The sequence below is a fragment of the Octopus sinensis genome, unplaced genomic scaffold, assembly GCF_006345805.1.
Source record: "Octopus sinensis unplaced genomic scaffold, ASM634580v1 Contig00327, whole genome shotgun sequence".
Classification (NCBI taxonomy): domain Eukaryota; kingdom Metazoa; phylum Mollusca; class Cephalopoda; order Octopoda; family Octopodidae; genus Octopus; species Octopus sinensis.
In genome coordinates this window covers 1-14,198 of record NW_021823857.1, presented here as the reverse complement: position 1 = coordinate 14,198, position 14,198 = coordinate 1, and the positions used below count along the sequence as shown (strand labels likewise).

General features: G+C 35.6%; 1 protein-coding gene across 1 annotated transcript; it reads left to right on the top strand.

The window, feature by feature from the left end:
• Positions 1-517: 517 nt before the first annotated feature.
• Positions 518-13,773, top strand: LOC115226890 (P-granule-associated novel protein 1-like; the record flags this gene model as incomplete). The annotated part of the gene is made up of 5 exons (XM_029797874.2): positions 518-589; positions 2,968-3,039; positions 5,541-5,612; positions 7,952-8,023; positions 13,702-13,773. Coding segments are annotated over 5 exons (360 nt in total), but the record flags the coding sequence as incomplete, so codon positions are not given.
• Between the last annotated feature and the right edge of the window lie 425 nt (positions 13,774-14,198).

The following is a 14,198-nucleotide window of genomic DNA, read 5'->3' as shown; positions in this document are numbered from 1 at the left end:
TTCTCTTCTTCTACTACTTTCTACTTCAACATTTACTTTCCTCCTACCTCCTCTCTTCTCTTCTTATATTTCTTCTTTTGTTATTCTCATCATTTCTTCTTTTTCATCTTCTCTACTTATTCTTCCCCATCATTCTCCTCCTCCTCCTTTTCCTCCTCTTCCTTCTTCTTCTTCTTCTTCTTTCTACTTCTTCATTTACTTGTCATCCTCCTCCTCCTCCTTCTTCTTCTTTTACTTTTTCCGCTACTACTTCTTCCCTTTTACCATCCTCCTCCTCCTTTTTCCTCCTATTACTTCTTCCCTTCTTTTTCTTCTCCTTCTTCTCCTTTCTTCTTCTACTAATTCTTCTTCTTCTTTTTCTACTTCTTCGCCTCCTCCTCCTCCTCCTTCTTATTCTTCCTTTTCTTCTTCGTTATCTTTCTTCTTTTTCTTCCTTTCATTCTGAAGTCACAGCGTTTGATGTCGTAACACATATATTTTCCATATAATCTAATTTACTCTTTCTTTACTGCTATAGATATCTTGGTTACAACAACATAGCAACCATCAAAGAAGGAGCATTCACGGGGCTTTCAAATTTAAAAGAATTGTAAGTTCGTTCAGTTTCTTGATACTATTATCCGAAAGTAATAATTGATGCTGATATATAAGCTCACAAATGTATAAAATTTCAGACTGAACGAAACAAAATTAATTCAAATTTGAGGATCGAACACGATTTAGGAAGATACAAAGAGAATAGGAGAGAGCGAGACAATGTGAAAGAAAGAGAGAGAATTTGAGAGAGAAAGTGAAATAATAGGAAAAATATAATGTTCCTTTATTGTAGTTGCTTTGTTTCAATTCGCATCTCAATAACTCAGTTTTGTTCCCAAATTTCAATGATTTGATATGAATTTGTATTAGAAATGGTAACGTTTGTGAGTTTACATGTTTGCATCAAATATTTTAGCTGAAGTATATGTGTATGTTCAATATAAGTGTAGTTCTGTGTGAAATGTGACTATATCATTCCTTTATTTTATATTTTACATCCTCCTCCATTTCTTATTTCAATATTCTCCTTCGTGTTTCGATATTATCATCAACTTCGAATTTTGTCATTCACTTCACGTTATTTATGTAAGAGAGCAAACTGAAGTGGAAGCGGAAAGGAAAATATATATTCGAATAATATAGTCACATACATTCTTTCTGTAAACCTGAAATACTTACTGTACTTGTAAGCTGGAATATTTCGCCTGAACAATTAAATGCTGATATATTTCTTGTAAGCGTGTTGTTTTCTAATATTCTTGTGACAATGAAGCGATATGAAATAAAAATCTCTTCACCATATGTCCACAAGGGTGAGTGGGAATATGTGTGATGTGAGTGTGCATACCGCATTCCGTCGTTGATACTATGAATATGAGAATGTGTATGAGTGCATTGAATATGTGATTTCTGATTCCGTATATTCCCTGATTTTTCAGCCATGTCTCCTCGCCCAAAATTTATCGATCTATCTTGAATTATTTATGATATTTAAGAACATTTTCAGTTTCATCTTGAACGCCATAATTTTCAATGTATCTTCTTCGTCTTCTTCTTCTTCTTCTCCTCCCGCTTCTTCTTCTTCTTCTTCTTCTTCTACTTCTTCTTCTCCTCCTCCTTCTTTTCCTCTACTTCTTCTTCTTCTTCTTCTTCTTCTTCTTCCTCTCCTCCTGCTGCTCCTTCTCCTCCTTCTTTTTCTTCTCTTCTTTTTCTTCTTTTCCTTCTTCTTCTTCTTCTTCTTCTCTTCTTTTCTTTTTCTTCTTCTTCTACTCCTCCTACTCCTTCCTCTTCTAATTTCTTTCTTCTTCTTATTCTTCATTTTCTTCTTTAAATTCTCTTCCCCCTCCACTCCGCCCCTCCTCCTCATTTTTCCTCTTGTAATTCTCCTCCTCCCCTCCTCTCCTGCTCGTTTTTCATTTTCTTCTTCTTCTTCTTCTTCTCCTTCTTCGTCTTCTTCTTCTTCTTCTTCTCCTTCTCCTTATTCTTTTTCTTCTTCTATCGCTTCTACTTATTTCTTCTTCTTCTTCTCCTACATCCTCTTCTACTTTCAACTTTTTCAACTACTCCTCCTCCTCCTCCTCCTTCTTCTTATTCTTCTTCTTTTTCTTATACTCCTACTTTTCCACTTCATTGCTTCCTCCTCCTTTTTCCTCTTCCCATTCTACTTCATTTTTCCTCTTCTTTCATTCTTCCCGATCCTCTCCGCCCCTCCTCCTCCTTTTTTTCTTGTAATTCTCCTCCTCCCCCTCCTCTCCCGCATCTTTTTCTACTTCTTCTGCGTCTTCTTCTAAATCTTCTTCTTCTTCTTTTCCTCCTTCTCCTTTTTCTTTTCTTCTTCTCATTTTTCTACTCTTTTTTTCTTCTTATACTTCTTCTCCTTCTTCTTCTTCTTCTTCTACAACTTTCTACTTCAACATTTACTTCTCCTCCTACTCCTCTTTCTTCTTCTTATATTCTTCTTTTTGTTATTCTCATCCTCCTCCTCCTTCATCATCATCTTCTTTTTCATCTTCTCCTACTTATTCTTCCCCGTCATTCTCCTCCTCCTCCTTTTTCCTCCTCTTCCTTCTTCTTCTTCTTCTTCTTCTTTCTACTTCTTCATTTACTTGTCGTCCTCCTCCTTCTCCTCCTCCTTCTTCTTCTTTAACTTTTTCCGCTACTACTTCTTCCCTTTTACCATCCTCCTCCTCCTTTTTCCTCCTATTACTTCTTCCCTTTCTATTTCTTCTCCTTCTTCTCCTTTCTTCTTCTACTAATTCTTCTTCTTCTTTTTCTGCTTCTTCGCCTCCTCCTCCTCCTCCTTCTTCTTCTTCCTTTTCTTCTTCGTTATCTTTCTGCCTTTTCTTCCTTTCATTCTGAAGTCACAGCGTTTGATGTCGTATCACAAATATTTTCCATATAATCTATTTTACTCTTTCTTTACTACCACAGAGCTCTTTCGGGCAACAGCATTTCAAGCATCAATGAAGGTGCATTTACGGGGCTTTCGAATTTAAAAGAATTGTAAGTTCGTTCAGTTTCTTGATACTATTTTCCGAAAGTAATAATTGATGCTGATATATAAGCTCACAAATGTATAAAATTTCAGACTGAACGAAACAAAATTAATTCAAATTTGAGGATCGAACACGATTTAGGAAGATACAAAGAGAATATGAGAGAGCGAGACAATGTGAAAGAAAGAGAGAGAATTTGAGGGAGAAAGTGAAATAATAGGAAAAATATAATGTTCCTTTATTGTAGTTGCTTTGATTCACTTCGCATCTAAATAACTCATTTTTGTTCCCCAAATTTCAATGATTTTGATATGAATTTGTATTAGAAATGTAACGTTTGTTAGTTACATGTTTGCATCAAATATTTTTAGCTGAAGTATATGTGTATGTTCATATATAAGTGTAGTTCTGTGTGAAATGTGGACTATATCATTCTTTATTTTATATTTTACATCCTCCTCCATTTCTATTTCAATATTCTCTTCGTGTTTCGATATTATCATTCAACTTCGAATTTGTCATTCACTTCACGTTATTTATGTAAGAGAGCAACTGAAGTGGAAGCAGAAAATATATATTCGAATAATATAGTCACATACATTCTATCTGTAAACCTGAAATACTTACTGTACTTGTAAGCTGGAATATTTGGCCTGATACAATTAACTGCTGATATATTTCTTGTAAGCGTTGTTTTTTCTAATATCTTGTGGACAATGAAGCGATATGAAATAAATAATCTCTCTCACCATATTTCCCAAGGGTGAGTGGGAATATGTGTGATGTGAGTGTGCATACCGCATTCCGTCGTTGATACTATGAATATAAGAATGTGTATGAGTGCATTTGAATATATGTGATTTCTGATTCCGTATATCCCTGATTTTTCAGCCATGTGTCTCCTCGCCCAAAATTTATCGATCTATCTTGAATTATTTCCTGATATTTAAGAACATTTTCAGTTTCATCTTGAACGCCATAATTTTCAATGTATCTTCTTCGTCTTCTTCTCTTCCTCTTCTTCTCTTCTTCTTCTTTCTTTTCTTCTTCTTCTTCTTCTTCTTCTTCTTCTCCTTCTTCTTCTTTTTGTTCTTTTTCTTATTCTACTTCTCCTTCTCTGCCTTTTTCATCATCTTTTTGTCATTTCGTCTTCTGCCTCCTCCTCCTTCTCTTCTTCTTCTTCTTCTTCTTCTTCTTCTTTTCTTTTCTTTCTTCCACTTCTACTTCATCTACTTCTCTTCTTCTTCTCTTCTTTTCTTTTTCTTCTATTTCACCTCCTTCTCCTCCTCCTCCTGGTCCTCCTCCTCCTCCTGGTCCTCCTCCTCCTCCTGGTTCTCCTCCTCCTCCTGGTCCTCCTCCTCCTCCTGGTCCTCCTCCTCCTTCCTCTTCTAATTTTTTTCTTATTATTATTCTTCATTTTCTTCTTTAAATTCTCTTCCCCCTCCACTCCGCTTCTCCTCCTATTTCTTCTTGTAATTCTCTTCCTCCCCCTCCTCTCCTGCTCCTTTTTCTTTTTTTTTCTTTTTCTTCTCCGTCTTCTTCTTCTTCTTCTTCTTCTTCTTCTTCTAATTCTTCTTCTTCTTTTCCTCCTCCTCCTTCTTTTTCTTTTCTTCTTCTCATTCTTCTATTTCTTTTTTTTCTTCTTATATTCTTCTTCTTCTTTCTACTTCTTTATCTACTTCTCCTCCTACCCCTCTTTCTTCTTCTTATATTCTTCTTTTTGTTATTTTCCTCCTCTCCTCCTCCTCCTCCTCCTCCTTCATCTTCTTCTTCTTTTTCATCTTCTCCTACTTATTCTCCCCCTTCATACTCCTACTCCTCCTCCTTTTTCCTCCTCTTCCTTCTTCTTCTTCTTCTTCTTCTTCTACATCTTCTCCTCCTCCTCCTTCTCCTTCTTAACTTCTGTTTTTGTTATTCTCTTTCTCCTTCTCCTCCTCCTCCTCCTCCTCCTTCTTCTTCATCTTCTTCTTCTTTTTCCTGCTTCAAATTCTTCTACGTCTTCTTCTTGTTCTTCCCTTCCTTCTTCTTGCAATTCTTCTTCTTCCCCTCCCCCTCCTCATCCTCCTTCTTTTTCGTCTTCTTCTTCTTCTTCTTCTTCTCCTTCTTCTTCTCCTTCTTCTTCTTCTCCTTTCTTCTTTCTACTTCTTCATCTACTTCTCCTCCACTTCTTCCTCGTCTTTCTTATTCTTATCTTCTTCTTCTTGTTATTCTCTTCCTGCTCCTCCTCCCCCTCCTTCTCCTTCTTTTACTGTTTCTCCTACATCTTCTTCCCTTTTATCAGCCTCCTCCTCCTTTATCCTCCTATTCCTTCTTGCTCTTCTTTTTCTTCTACCTCTTCTCCTTTCTTCTTTTAATTCTTCTTCGCCTCCTCCTCTTCCTTCTTCTTCTTCCTTTTCTTCTTCGTTATCTTTCTTCTTTTTCTTCCTTTCATTCTCAAGTCACAGTGTTTGATGTTGTATCACAAATATTTTCCATATAATCTATTTTACTCTTTCTTTACTGCTATAGATATGTGTACGAGCACAACATTGCAACCATCACAGAAGGTACATTCACGGGGCTTTCAAATTTAAAGGGATTGTAAGTTCGTTCAGTTTCTTGATACTATTTTCCGAAAGTAATAATTGATGCTGATATATAAGCTCACAAATGTATAATATTTCAGACTGAACCAAACAAAATCAATTCGAATTTGTAGAATGAACAAGATTTAGGAAGATACAAAGAGAATAGGAGAGAGCGAGACAATGTGAAAGAAAGAGAGAGAATTTGAGAGAGAAAGTGAAATAATAGGAAAAATATAATGTTCCTTTATTGTAGTTGCTTTGTTTCAATTCGCATCTCAATAACTCATTTTGTTCCCCAAATTTCAATGATTTTGATATGAATTTGTATTAGAAATGGTAACGTTTGTGAGTTTACATGTTTGCATCAAATATTTTTAGCTGAAGTATATGTGTATGTTCATATATAAGTGTAGTTCTGTGTGAAATGTGACTATATTATTCCTTTATTTTATATTTTACATCCTCCTCCATTTCTTATTTCAATATTCTCCTTCGTGTTTCGATATTATCATTCAAATTCGAATTTTGTCATTCACTTCACGTTATTTATGTAATAGAGCAACTGAAGTGGAAGCGGAAAATATATATTCGAATAATATAGTCACATACATTCTTTCTGTAAACCTGAAATACTTACTGTACTTGTAAGCTGCAATATTTGGCCTGATACAATTAAACTGCTGATATATTTCTTGTAAGCGTGTGTTTTCTAATATTCTTGTGACAATGAAGCGATATGAAATAAATAATCTCTCTCACATTATTTACCCAAGGGTGAGTGGGAATATGTGTGATGTGAGTGTGCATACCGGATTCCGTCGTTGATACTATGAATATAAGAATGCGAATGAGTACGTTTGAATATGTTGATTTCTGATTCCGTATATTCCTGATTTTTCAGCCATGTCTCTCGCCCAAAATTTATCGATCTCTCCTTGAATTATTTCTGATATTTAAGAACATTTTCAGTTTCACCTGAACGCCATAATTTCAATGTATCTTCTTCGTCTTATCTTCTTCTTTTTCTCCTAATCTTCTTCTCTTCTTCTTCTAATCTTCTTCTCTACTTCTTATTCCTTCCCATCTCTCCTTCTTTTTTCTACTTCTTATTCTTCTTCTTCTTCTCTTCTTCCTCTCCTCCTGCGCTCCTTCTTCCTTCTTCTTTTTCTTCTCTTCTTTTTCTTCTTTTCTCTTCTTCTTCTCTCTTCTTTCTCTCATTTCTTTTCTTCTTATTCTACTCCTTACTACATTCTTCTCTTCTAATTTCTTATTCTTCTATTATTCATTTTCTTCTTTAAATTCTCTTCCCCTCCACTCCGCGCCTCCTCCTCATATTTCCTCTTGTAATTCTCCTACTCCCTCATCTACCTGCTCGTTTTCATTTCTTCTTCTTCTTCTTCTTCTTATCCTTCTTCGTCTTCTTATTCTTCTTTTTCTATCGCTTCTCCTTCTCCTTATTCTTTTCTTCTTCTATCGCTTCTACTTATTTCTTCTATTCTTTCTCCTACATCCTCTTTACTTTAACTTTTAAACCTCTCATCCTCCTCCTCCTTCTCTTATTCTTCTTCTTTTTCTTCTACTCCTACTTTTCCAATTCATTGCTTCCTCCTCCTTTTTCCTCTTCCTCTTCTACTTCTTTTTTCCTCTCCTTTCTTTCTTCCCAATCCTCTCCGCCCTTCCTCCTCCTTTTTTCTTGTAATTCTCCTCCTCCCCCTCCTCTCCCGCATCTTTTTCTTCTTCTTTTCCTCCTTCTCCTTTTTCTTTTCTTCTTCTCATTTTTCTACTCTTTTTTCTTCTTATACTTCTACTCCTTCTTCTTCTTCTTCTTCTACAACTTTCTACTTCAAAATTTACTTTCTCCTCCTACTCCTCTTTCTTCTTTTATATTCTTCTTTTGGTTATTCTCATCCCTCCTCTCTCATATCTTTCTTTTCATCTTCTCCTACTTATTCTTCCCCATCATTCTCCTCCTCCTCCTTTTTCCTCCTCTTCCTTCTTCTTCTTCTTCTTTCTACTTCTTCATTTACTTGTCATCCTCCTCCTTCTCCTCCTCCTTCTTCTTCTTTTACTTTTTCCGCTACTACTTCTTCCCTTTTACCATCCTCCTCCTCCTTTTTCCTCCTATTACTTCTTCCCCTTCTTTTTCTTCTCCTTCTTCTCCTTTCTTCTTCTACTAATTCTTCTTCTTCTTTTTCTACTTCTTCGCCTCCTCCTCCTCCTCCTTCTTATTCTTCCTTTTCTTCTTCGTTATCTTTCTTCTTTTTCTTCCTTTCATTCTGAAGTCACAGCGTTTGATGTCGTAACACATATATTTTCCATATAATCTAATTTACTCTTTCTTTACTGCTATAGATATCTTGGTTACAACAACATAGCAACCATCAAAGAAGGAGCATTCATGGGGCTTTCAAATTTAAAAGAATTGTAAGTTCGTTCAGTTTCTTGATACTATTATCCGAAAGTAATAATTGATGCTGATATATAAGCTCACAAATGTATAAAATTTCAGACTGAACGAAACAAAATTAATTCAAATTTGAGGATCGAACACGATTTAGGAAGATACAAAGAGAATAGGAGAGAGCGAGACAATGTGAAAGAAAGAGAGAGAATTTGAGAGAGAAAGTGAAATAATAGGAAAAATATAATGTTCCTTTATTGTAGTTGCTTTGTTTCAATTTGCATCTCAATAACTCAGTTTTGTTCCCCAAATTTCAATGATTTTGATATGAATTTGTATTAGAAATGGTAACGTTTGTGAGTTTACATGTTTGCATCAAATATTTTTAGCTGAAGTATATGTGTATGTTCATATATAAGTGTAGTTCTGTGTGAAATGTGACTATATCATTCCTTTATTTTATATTTTACATCCTCCTCCATTTCTTATTTCAATATTCTCCTTCGTGTTTCGATATTATCATTCAACTTCGAATTTTGTCATTCACTTCACGTTATATATGTAAGAGAGCAACTGAAGTGGAAGCGGAAAATATATATTCGAATAATATAGTCACATACATTCTATCTGTAAACCTGAAATACTTACTGTACTTGTAAGCTGCAATATTTCGCCTGATACAATTAAACTGCTGATATATTTCTTGTGAGCGTGTTTTTTCTAATATTCTTGTGACAATGAAGCGATATGAAATAAATAATCTCTCTCACCATATTTCCACAAGGGTGAGTGGGAATATGTGTGATGTGAGTGTGCATACCGGATTCCGTCGTTGATACTATGAATATGAGAATGTGTATGAGTGCATTTGAATATGTTGATTTCTGATTCCGTATATTCCCTGATTTTTCAGCCATGTCTCCTCGCCCAAAATTTATCGATATCCTTGAATTATTTCCTGAATTTAAGAACATTTTCAGTTTCATCTTGAACGCCATAATTTCAATGTATCTTCTGCTCTTCTTCTTTTCTCCTCCCTCTTCTTATTTTCTTCTTCTCTTCCTCTCCTCCGTGCTCCTTCTCATCCTTCTTTTTCTTTCTCTTTTTCTTCTTCTTCTTCTTTTTCTTCTTCTTCTTTTTCTTCTTTTCTTTTTCTTCTTCTTCTACTCCGTCCTACTCTTCCTCTTCTAATTTCTTCTTCTTCTTATTCTTCATTTCTTCTTTAAATTTCTTACCTCCACTCGCCCCTCCTCCATTTTTCCTTTGTAAATTCTACTCCTCCCCTCCTCTTCCTGCTCGTTTTTCATTTTCTTCTTCTTCTTCTTATTCTCTTCTCCTTCTTCGTCTCTTATTCTTTTCTTCTTCTATCGCTTCTCCTTCTATTATTCTTTTCTTCTTCGATCGCTTATCACTTATTTCTTCTTCTTATCCTACATTCAACTCTTTACTTTCAACTTTTTCAACTACTCCTCTCTTATTCCCTTTCCCTTCCTACCCTCCTTCTTATTATTCTTTCTTTTTCTTTACTACTAATTTCCATTATTGATTCATCCTCCTTTTCCTCTTCCTCTTTAATTATTTTTCTCTTATTCTTTCTTCCCAATACTCTACGCCTTCTCCTCATTTTTTTTGGTAATTCTCCTCCTCCCCTCTATCAGAATATTTTTCTTCTTCTTCTGAGTCTTATCTCGAATTCTTCTTCTTGTTCTTTTCTCCTTCTCCTTTTTCTTTTTTCTTCTCATTTTCTACTATTTTTCTTCTTATACTATTCTCAATCTTCTTCTTCTTCTTCTACAAACTTTCTACTTCAACATTTACTTCTCCTCCTACTCCTCTTTCTTATTCTTATATTCTTCTTTTTGTTATTCTTATCCTCCTCATCCTTCATTCATCTTCTTTTCATCTTCTCCTACTTATTCTCCATCATTCTCCTCCTCCCCTTTTTCTCCTCTTCCTTCTTCTTCTTCTTCTTCTTTCTACTTCTTCATTTACTTGCATCCTCTCATTCCTCTCCTCCTTCTTCTTCTTTTACTTTTCCGCTACTACTTCTTCCCTTTTACCATCTCCTCCTCCTTTTTTTTGTCCTCCTATTACTTCTTCCTTCTTTTTTTTCTCCTTCTTTCCTTTCTTCTTCTACTATTCTTCTTCTTTTCACTTCTTGCCTCCTCCTCCTCCTCCTTCTTATTCTTCCTTTTCTTCTTCGTTATCTTTCTTCTTTTTCTTCCTTTCATTCTGAAAGTACAGCGTTTGATGTCGTAAACATCATATTTTCCATATAATCTAACTTACTCTTTTCTTACTGCTACTATAGATATCTGGTTACAACAAAAACATAGACAACCATCAAAGAAGGAGCATTCACGGGGGCTTTCAAATTAAAAGAATTGTAAGTTCGTTCAGTTTCTTGATACTATTATCCGAAAGTAATAATTGATGCTGATATATAAGCTCACAAATGTATAAAATTTCAGACTGAACGAAACAAAATTAATTCAAATTTGAGGATCGAACACGATTTAGGAAGATACAAAGAGAATAGGAGAGAGCGAGACAATGTGAAAGAAAGAGAGAGATTGAGAGAGAAAGTGAAATAATAGGAAAAATATAATGTTCCTTTATTGTAGTTGCTTTGTTTCAATTCGCATCTCAATAACTCATTTTTGTTCCCCAAATTTCAATGTTTTTGATATGAATTTGTATTAGAAATGGTAATGTTTGTTAGTTTACATATTTGCATCAAATATTTTTAGCTGAAATATATGTGTATGTTCATATATATGTGTAGTTCTGTGTGAAATGTGACTATATTATTTCTTTATTTTATATTTTACATCCTCCTCCATTTCTTATTTCAATATTCTCCTTCGTGTTTCGATATTATCATTCAACTTCGAATTTTGTCATTCACTTCACGTTATTATGTAAGAGAGCAACTGAAGTGGAAGCGGAAAATATATATTCGAATAATATCGTCACATACATTCTATCTGTAAACCTGAAATACTTACTGTACTTGTAAGCTGGAATATTTGGCTGATACAATTAAAATGTGATAATTCTTGTAAGCGTGTGTTTTCTAATATTCTTGTGTGACAATGAAGCGATATGAAATAAATAATCTCTCTCACCATATTTCCACAAGGGTGAGTGGGAATATGTGTGATGTGAGTGTGCATACCGCATTCCGTCGTTGATACTATGAATATAAGAATGCGTATGAGTGCATTTGAATATGTTGATTTCTGATTCCGTATATTCCCTGATGTTTCAGCCATGTTTCTCGCCCAAGATTTATCGATCTATCCTTGAATTATTTCCTGATATTTCGAAAATATTTTCAGTTTCATCTTAAACACTATGATTTTCAATGTGTCTTCTTCTTCGTCTTCTTCTTCTTCTTCTTCTTCTTCTTCTTATCATCCTTCTTCTTCTTCTTCATCATCATCTTATCCATCTTCTTCTTCTTCTCCTTCTTCTTTTTCTTCTTCTCTTTCTTCTTCTTCTTCTACTTCTTCTTCTTATTCTTCTTCTTCTTTCTTCTTCTTCTTCTTCTTCTTCTTTTCTTCGTCTTCTTCTTCTTTCCTACTTCATCTTCTTCATGCTCCCCTTCTTCTTCGTCATCTTCTTCTGCTCTTTCCTCCTCTACTTCTCCTTCTTCTACTTCTTCCTTTTCTTTGTCTTCTTCTTCTTCTACTTCGTCTTCTTCTTCTTCCTCTTCTTATTCTCCTTCTTCTTCTTCTTCTTCTTCTTCTTCCTTTTCTTTGTCTTCTTCTTCTTCTAGTTCCCCTTCTTCTTCTTCGTCTTCTTCTACTTCTTCTTCTTCTTCTCCTACTTCTCCTTCTTCTTCTTCTTCCTCTTCTTCGTCTTCTTCTTCCCAACTTCTTCTTCTTCATGTTCCTCTTCGTCTTCGTCGTCTTCTTCTTCTTCCTCTTATTTTTCTCCTTCTTCTTCCTTTTCTTTGTCTTCTACTACTTCCTCTTCTTCTTCTTCTTCTACTCCCCCTTCTTCTTCTTCTTCTTCTTCTTCGTCTTCTTCTACTTCCTCTTCCTCCACTTCGTCTTTTTCTTCTCCTTCTTCTTCTTCGTTTTTCTTCTTCTCCTTCTTCTCTTCTTCGTCTTCTTCTTCTTTCCTACTTCATCTCCTTCATGTTCCTCTTTTTCTTCTTCGTCGTCTTCTTCTTCTTCTTAATCTTATTTCCTCCTTCCTCTTCTTCCTTTTCTCGTCTACTTCTTCTTCTTCTTCTTCTACTCCCCCTTCTTCTTCTGTATCGTCTTCTTCGTCTTCATCTACTTCCTCTTCCTCCACTTCCTCTTCTCTTCTTCTTCTTCTCTTCTTCTTCTCCTTCTTCTTCTTCTTCTTCTTCTTCTCCTTCTTCTTCTTGTTCGTCTTCTTCTTCTTTCCTACTTCATCTTCTTCATGTTCCTCTCTTCTTCGTCGTTTTCTTCTTCTACTTCCTCTTCTTCTTCTGCTTCTCTTCTTCTTCTTCTTCAGCTACTTCTGTATCTCTTCTCTTCTGCGTTTCTTCTTCTTCTACTACTTCTTCTTCTTATTCTATCTTCGTCTCTCGTCTTCTTCTCCACTTCTTCCTCCACTTCTCCTTCTTCTTCTGTATCGTCTTCTTCGTCTTCATCTACTTCCTCTTCCTCCACTTCTCTTCTTCTTCTTCTCTTCTTCTTCTTCTTCTTCTCCTTCTTCTTCTTCTTCTTCTTCTTCTCCTTCTTCTTCTTGTTCGTCTTCTTCTTCTTTCCTATTTCATCTTCTTCATGTTCCTCTCTTCTTCGTCGTTTTCTTCTTCTACTTCCTCTTCTTCTTCTGCTTCTTCTTCTTCTTCTTCTTCTTCAGCTACTTCTGTATCTTCTTCTTCTTCTGCGTCTTCTTCTTCTTCTACTACTTCTTCTTCTTCTTCTTCTTCTTCGTCTTCGTCTTCTTCTCCACTTCTTCTTCCACTTCTCCTTCTTCTTCTGTATCTTCTTCTTCTGCTTCTTCTTCTTCTTCTTCTTCTTCTTTTTCTTCTTCTTTTTCTTCTCTGTACTTTCTGCTTCGTCACTTGTCTCCCTCTTTTCCATTCTCTGCCAATTCTTCGTCTTATTCTCATCCTCCTGCTCTTCCTGCTCCTTCTGCTGCTACCCGCAGCGGCCCCCTCCTCAGTCATCCCTTCCTTTGTCCTCCTCCAAACATCCCCGCCTCTCCATCCCCTCCGCCTCCTCCTCCTCCTCGTCAATTCTCCTTCCTTTTCTTCTTCTTCTTCTTCTGTATCTTCTTCTTCTTCTTTTTCTTCTTCTTTTTCTTCTTTTTCTTCTCTGTACTTCCTGCTTCGTCACTGGTCTCCCTCTTTTCCATTCTCTGCCAATTCTTCCTCTTATTCTCAGTCTGCAGCTCTTCCTCCTCCTTCTGCTGCTACCCGCAGCGGCCCCCTCCTCAGTCATCCCTTCCTTTGTCCTCCTCCAAACATCCCCGCCCCTCAATCCCCTCCACCTCCTCCACCTCCTCGTTAATTCTCCTTCCGTTTCTCTTCTTCTTCTTCTTCTTCTTCTTCTTTCTTCTTCTTCTACTTCTTCGTCTTCTCCTACTCTCCTTCTCCTTCTTCCTCTTCTTCGTTATCTTTCTTCTTTTCTTCATTTCATTCTGAAGTCACAGTGTTTGATGTTGTATCACAAATATTTTCCATATAATCTATTTTACTCTTTCTTTACTGCTATAGACGTCTTGACAACAACAACATTGCAACCATCAATGAAGGTACATTCACGGGGCTTTCAAATTTAAAACAATTGTAAGTTCGTTCAGTTTCTTGATACTATTTTCCGAAAGTAATAATTGATGCTGATATATAAGCTCACAAATGTATAAAATTTCAGACTGAACCAAACAAAATCATTTCAAATTTGTAGAATGAACACGATTTAGGAAGATACAAAGAGAATATGAGAGAGCGAGACAATGTGAAAGAAAGAGAGAGAATTTGAGAGAGAAAGTGAAATAATAGGAAAAATATAATGTTCCTTTATTGTAGTTGCTTTGTTTCAATTCGCATCTCAATAACTCAGTTTTGTTCCCCAAATTTCAATGATTTTGATATGAAGTTGTATTAGGAAATGTAACGTTTGTGAGTTTAATGTTTGCATCAAATATTTTAGCTGAAGTATATGTGTATGTTCATATATAAGGGTTAGTTCAGTGTGATATGTGACTATATTA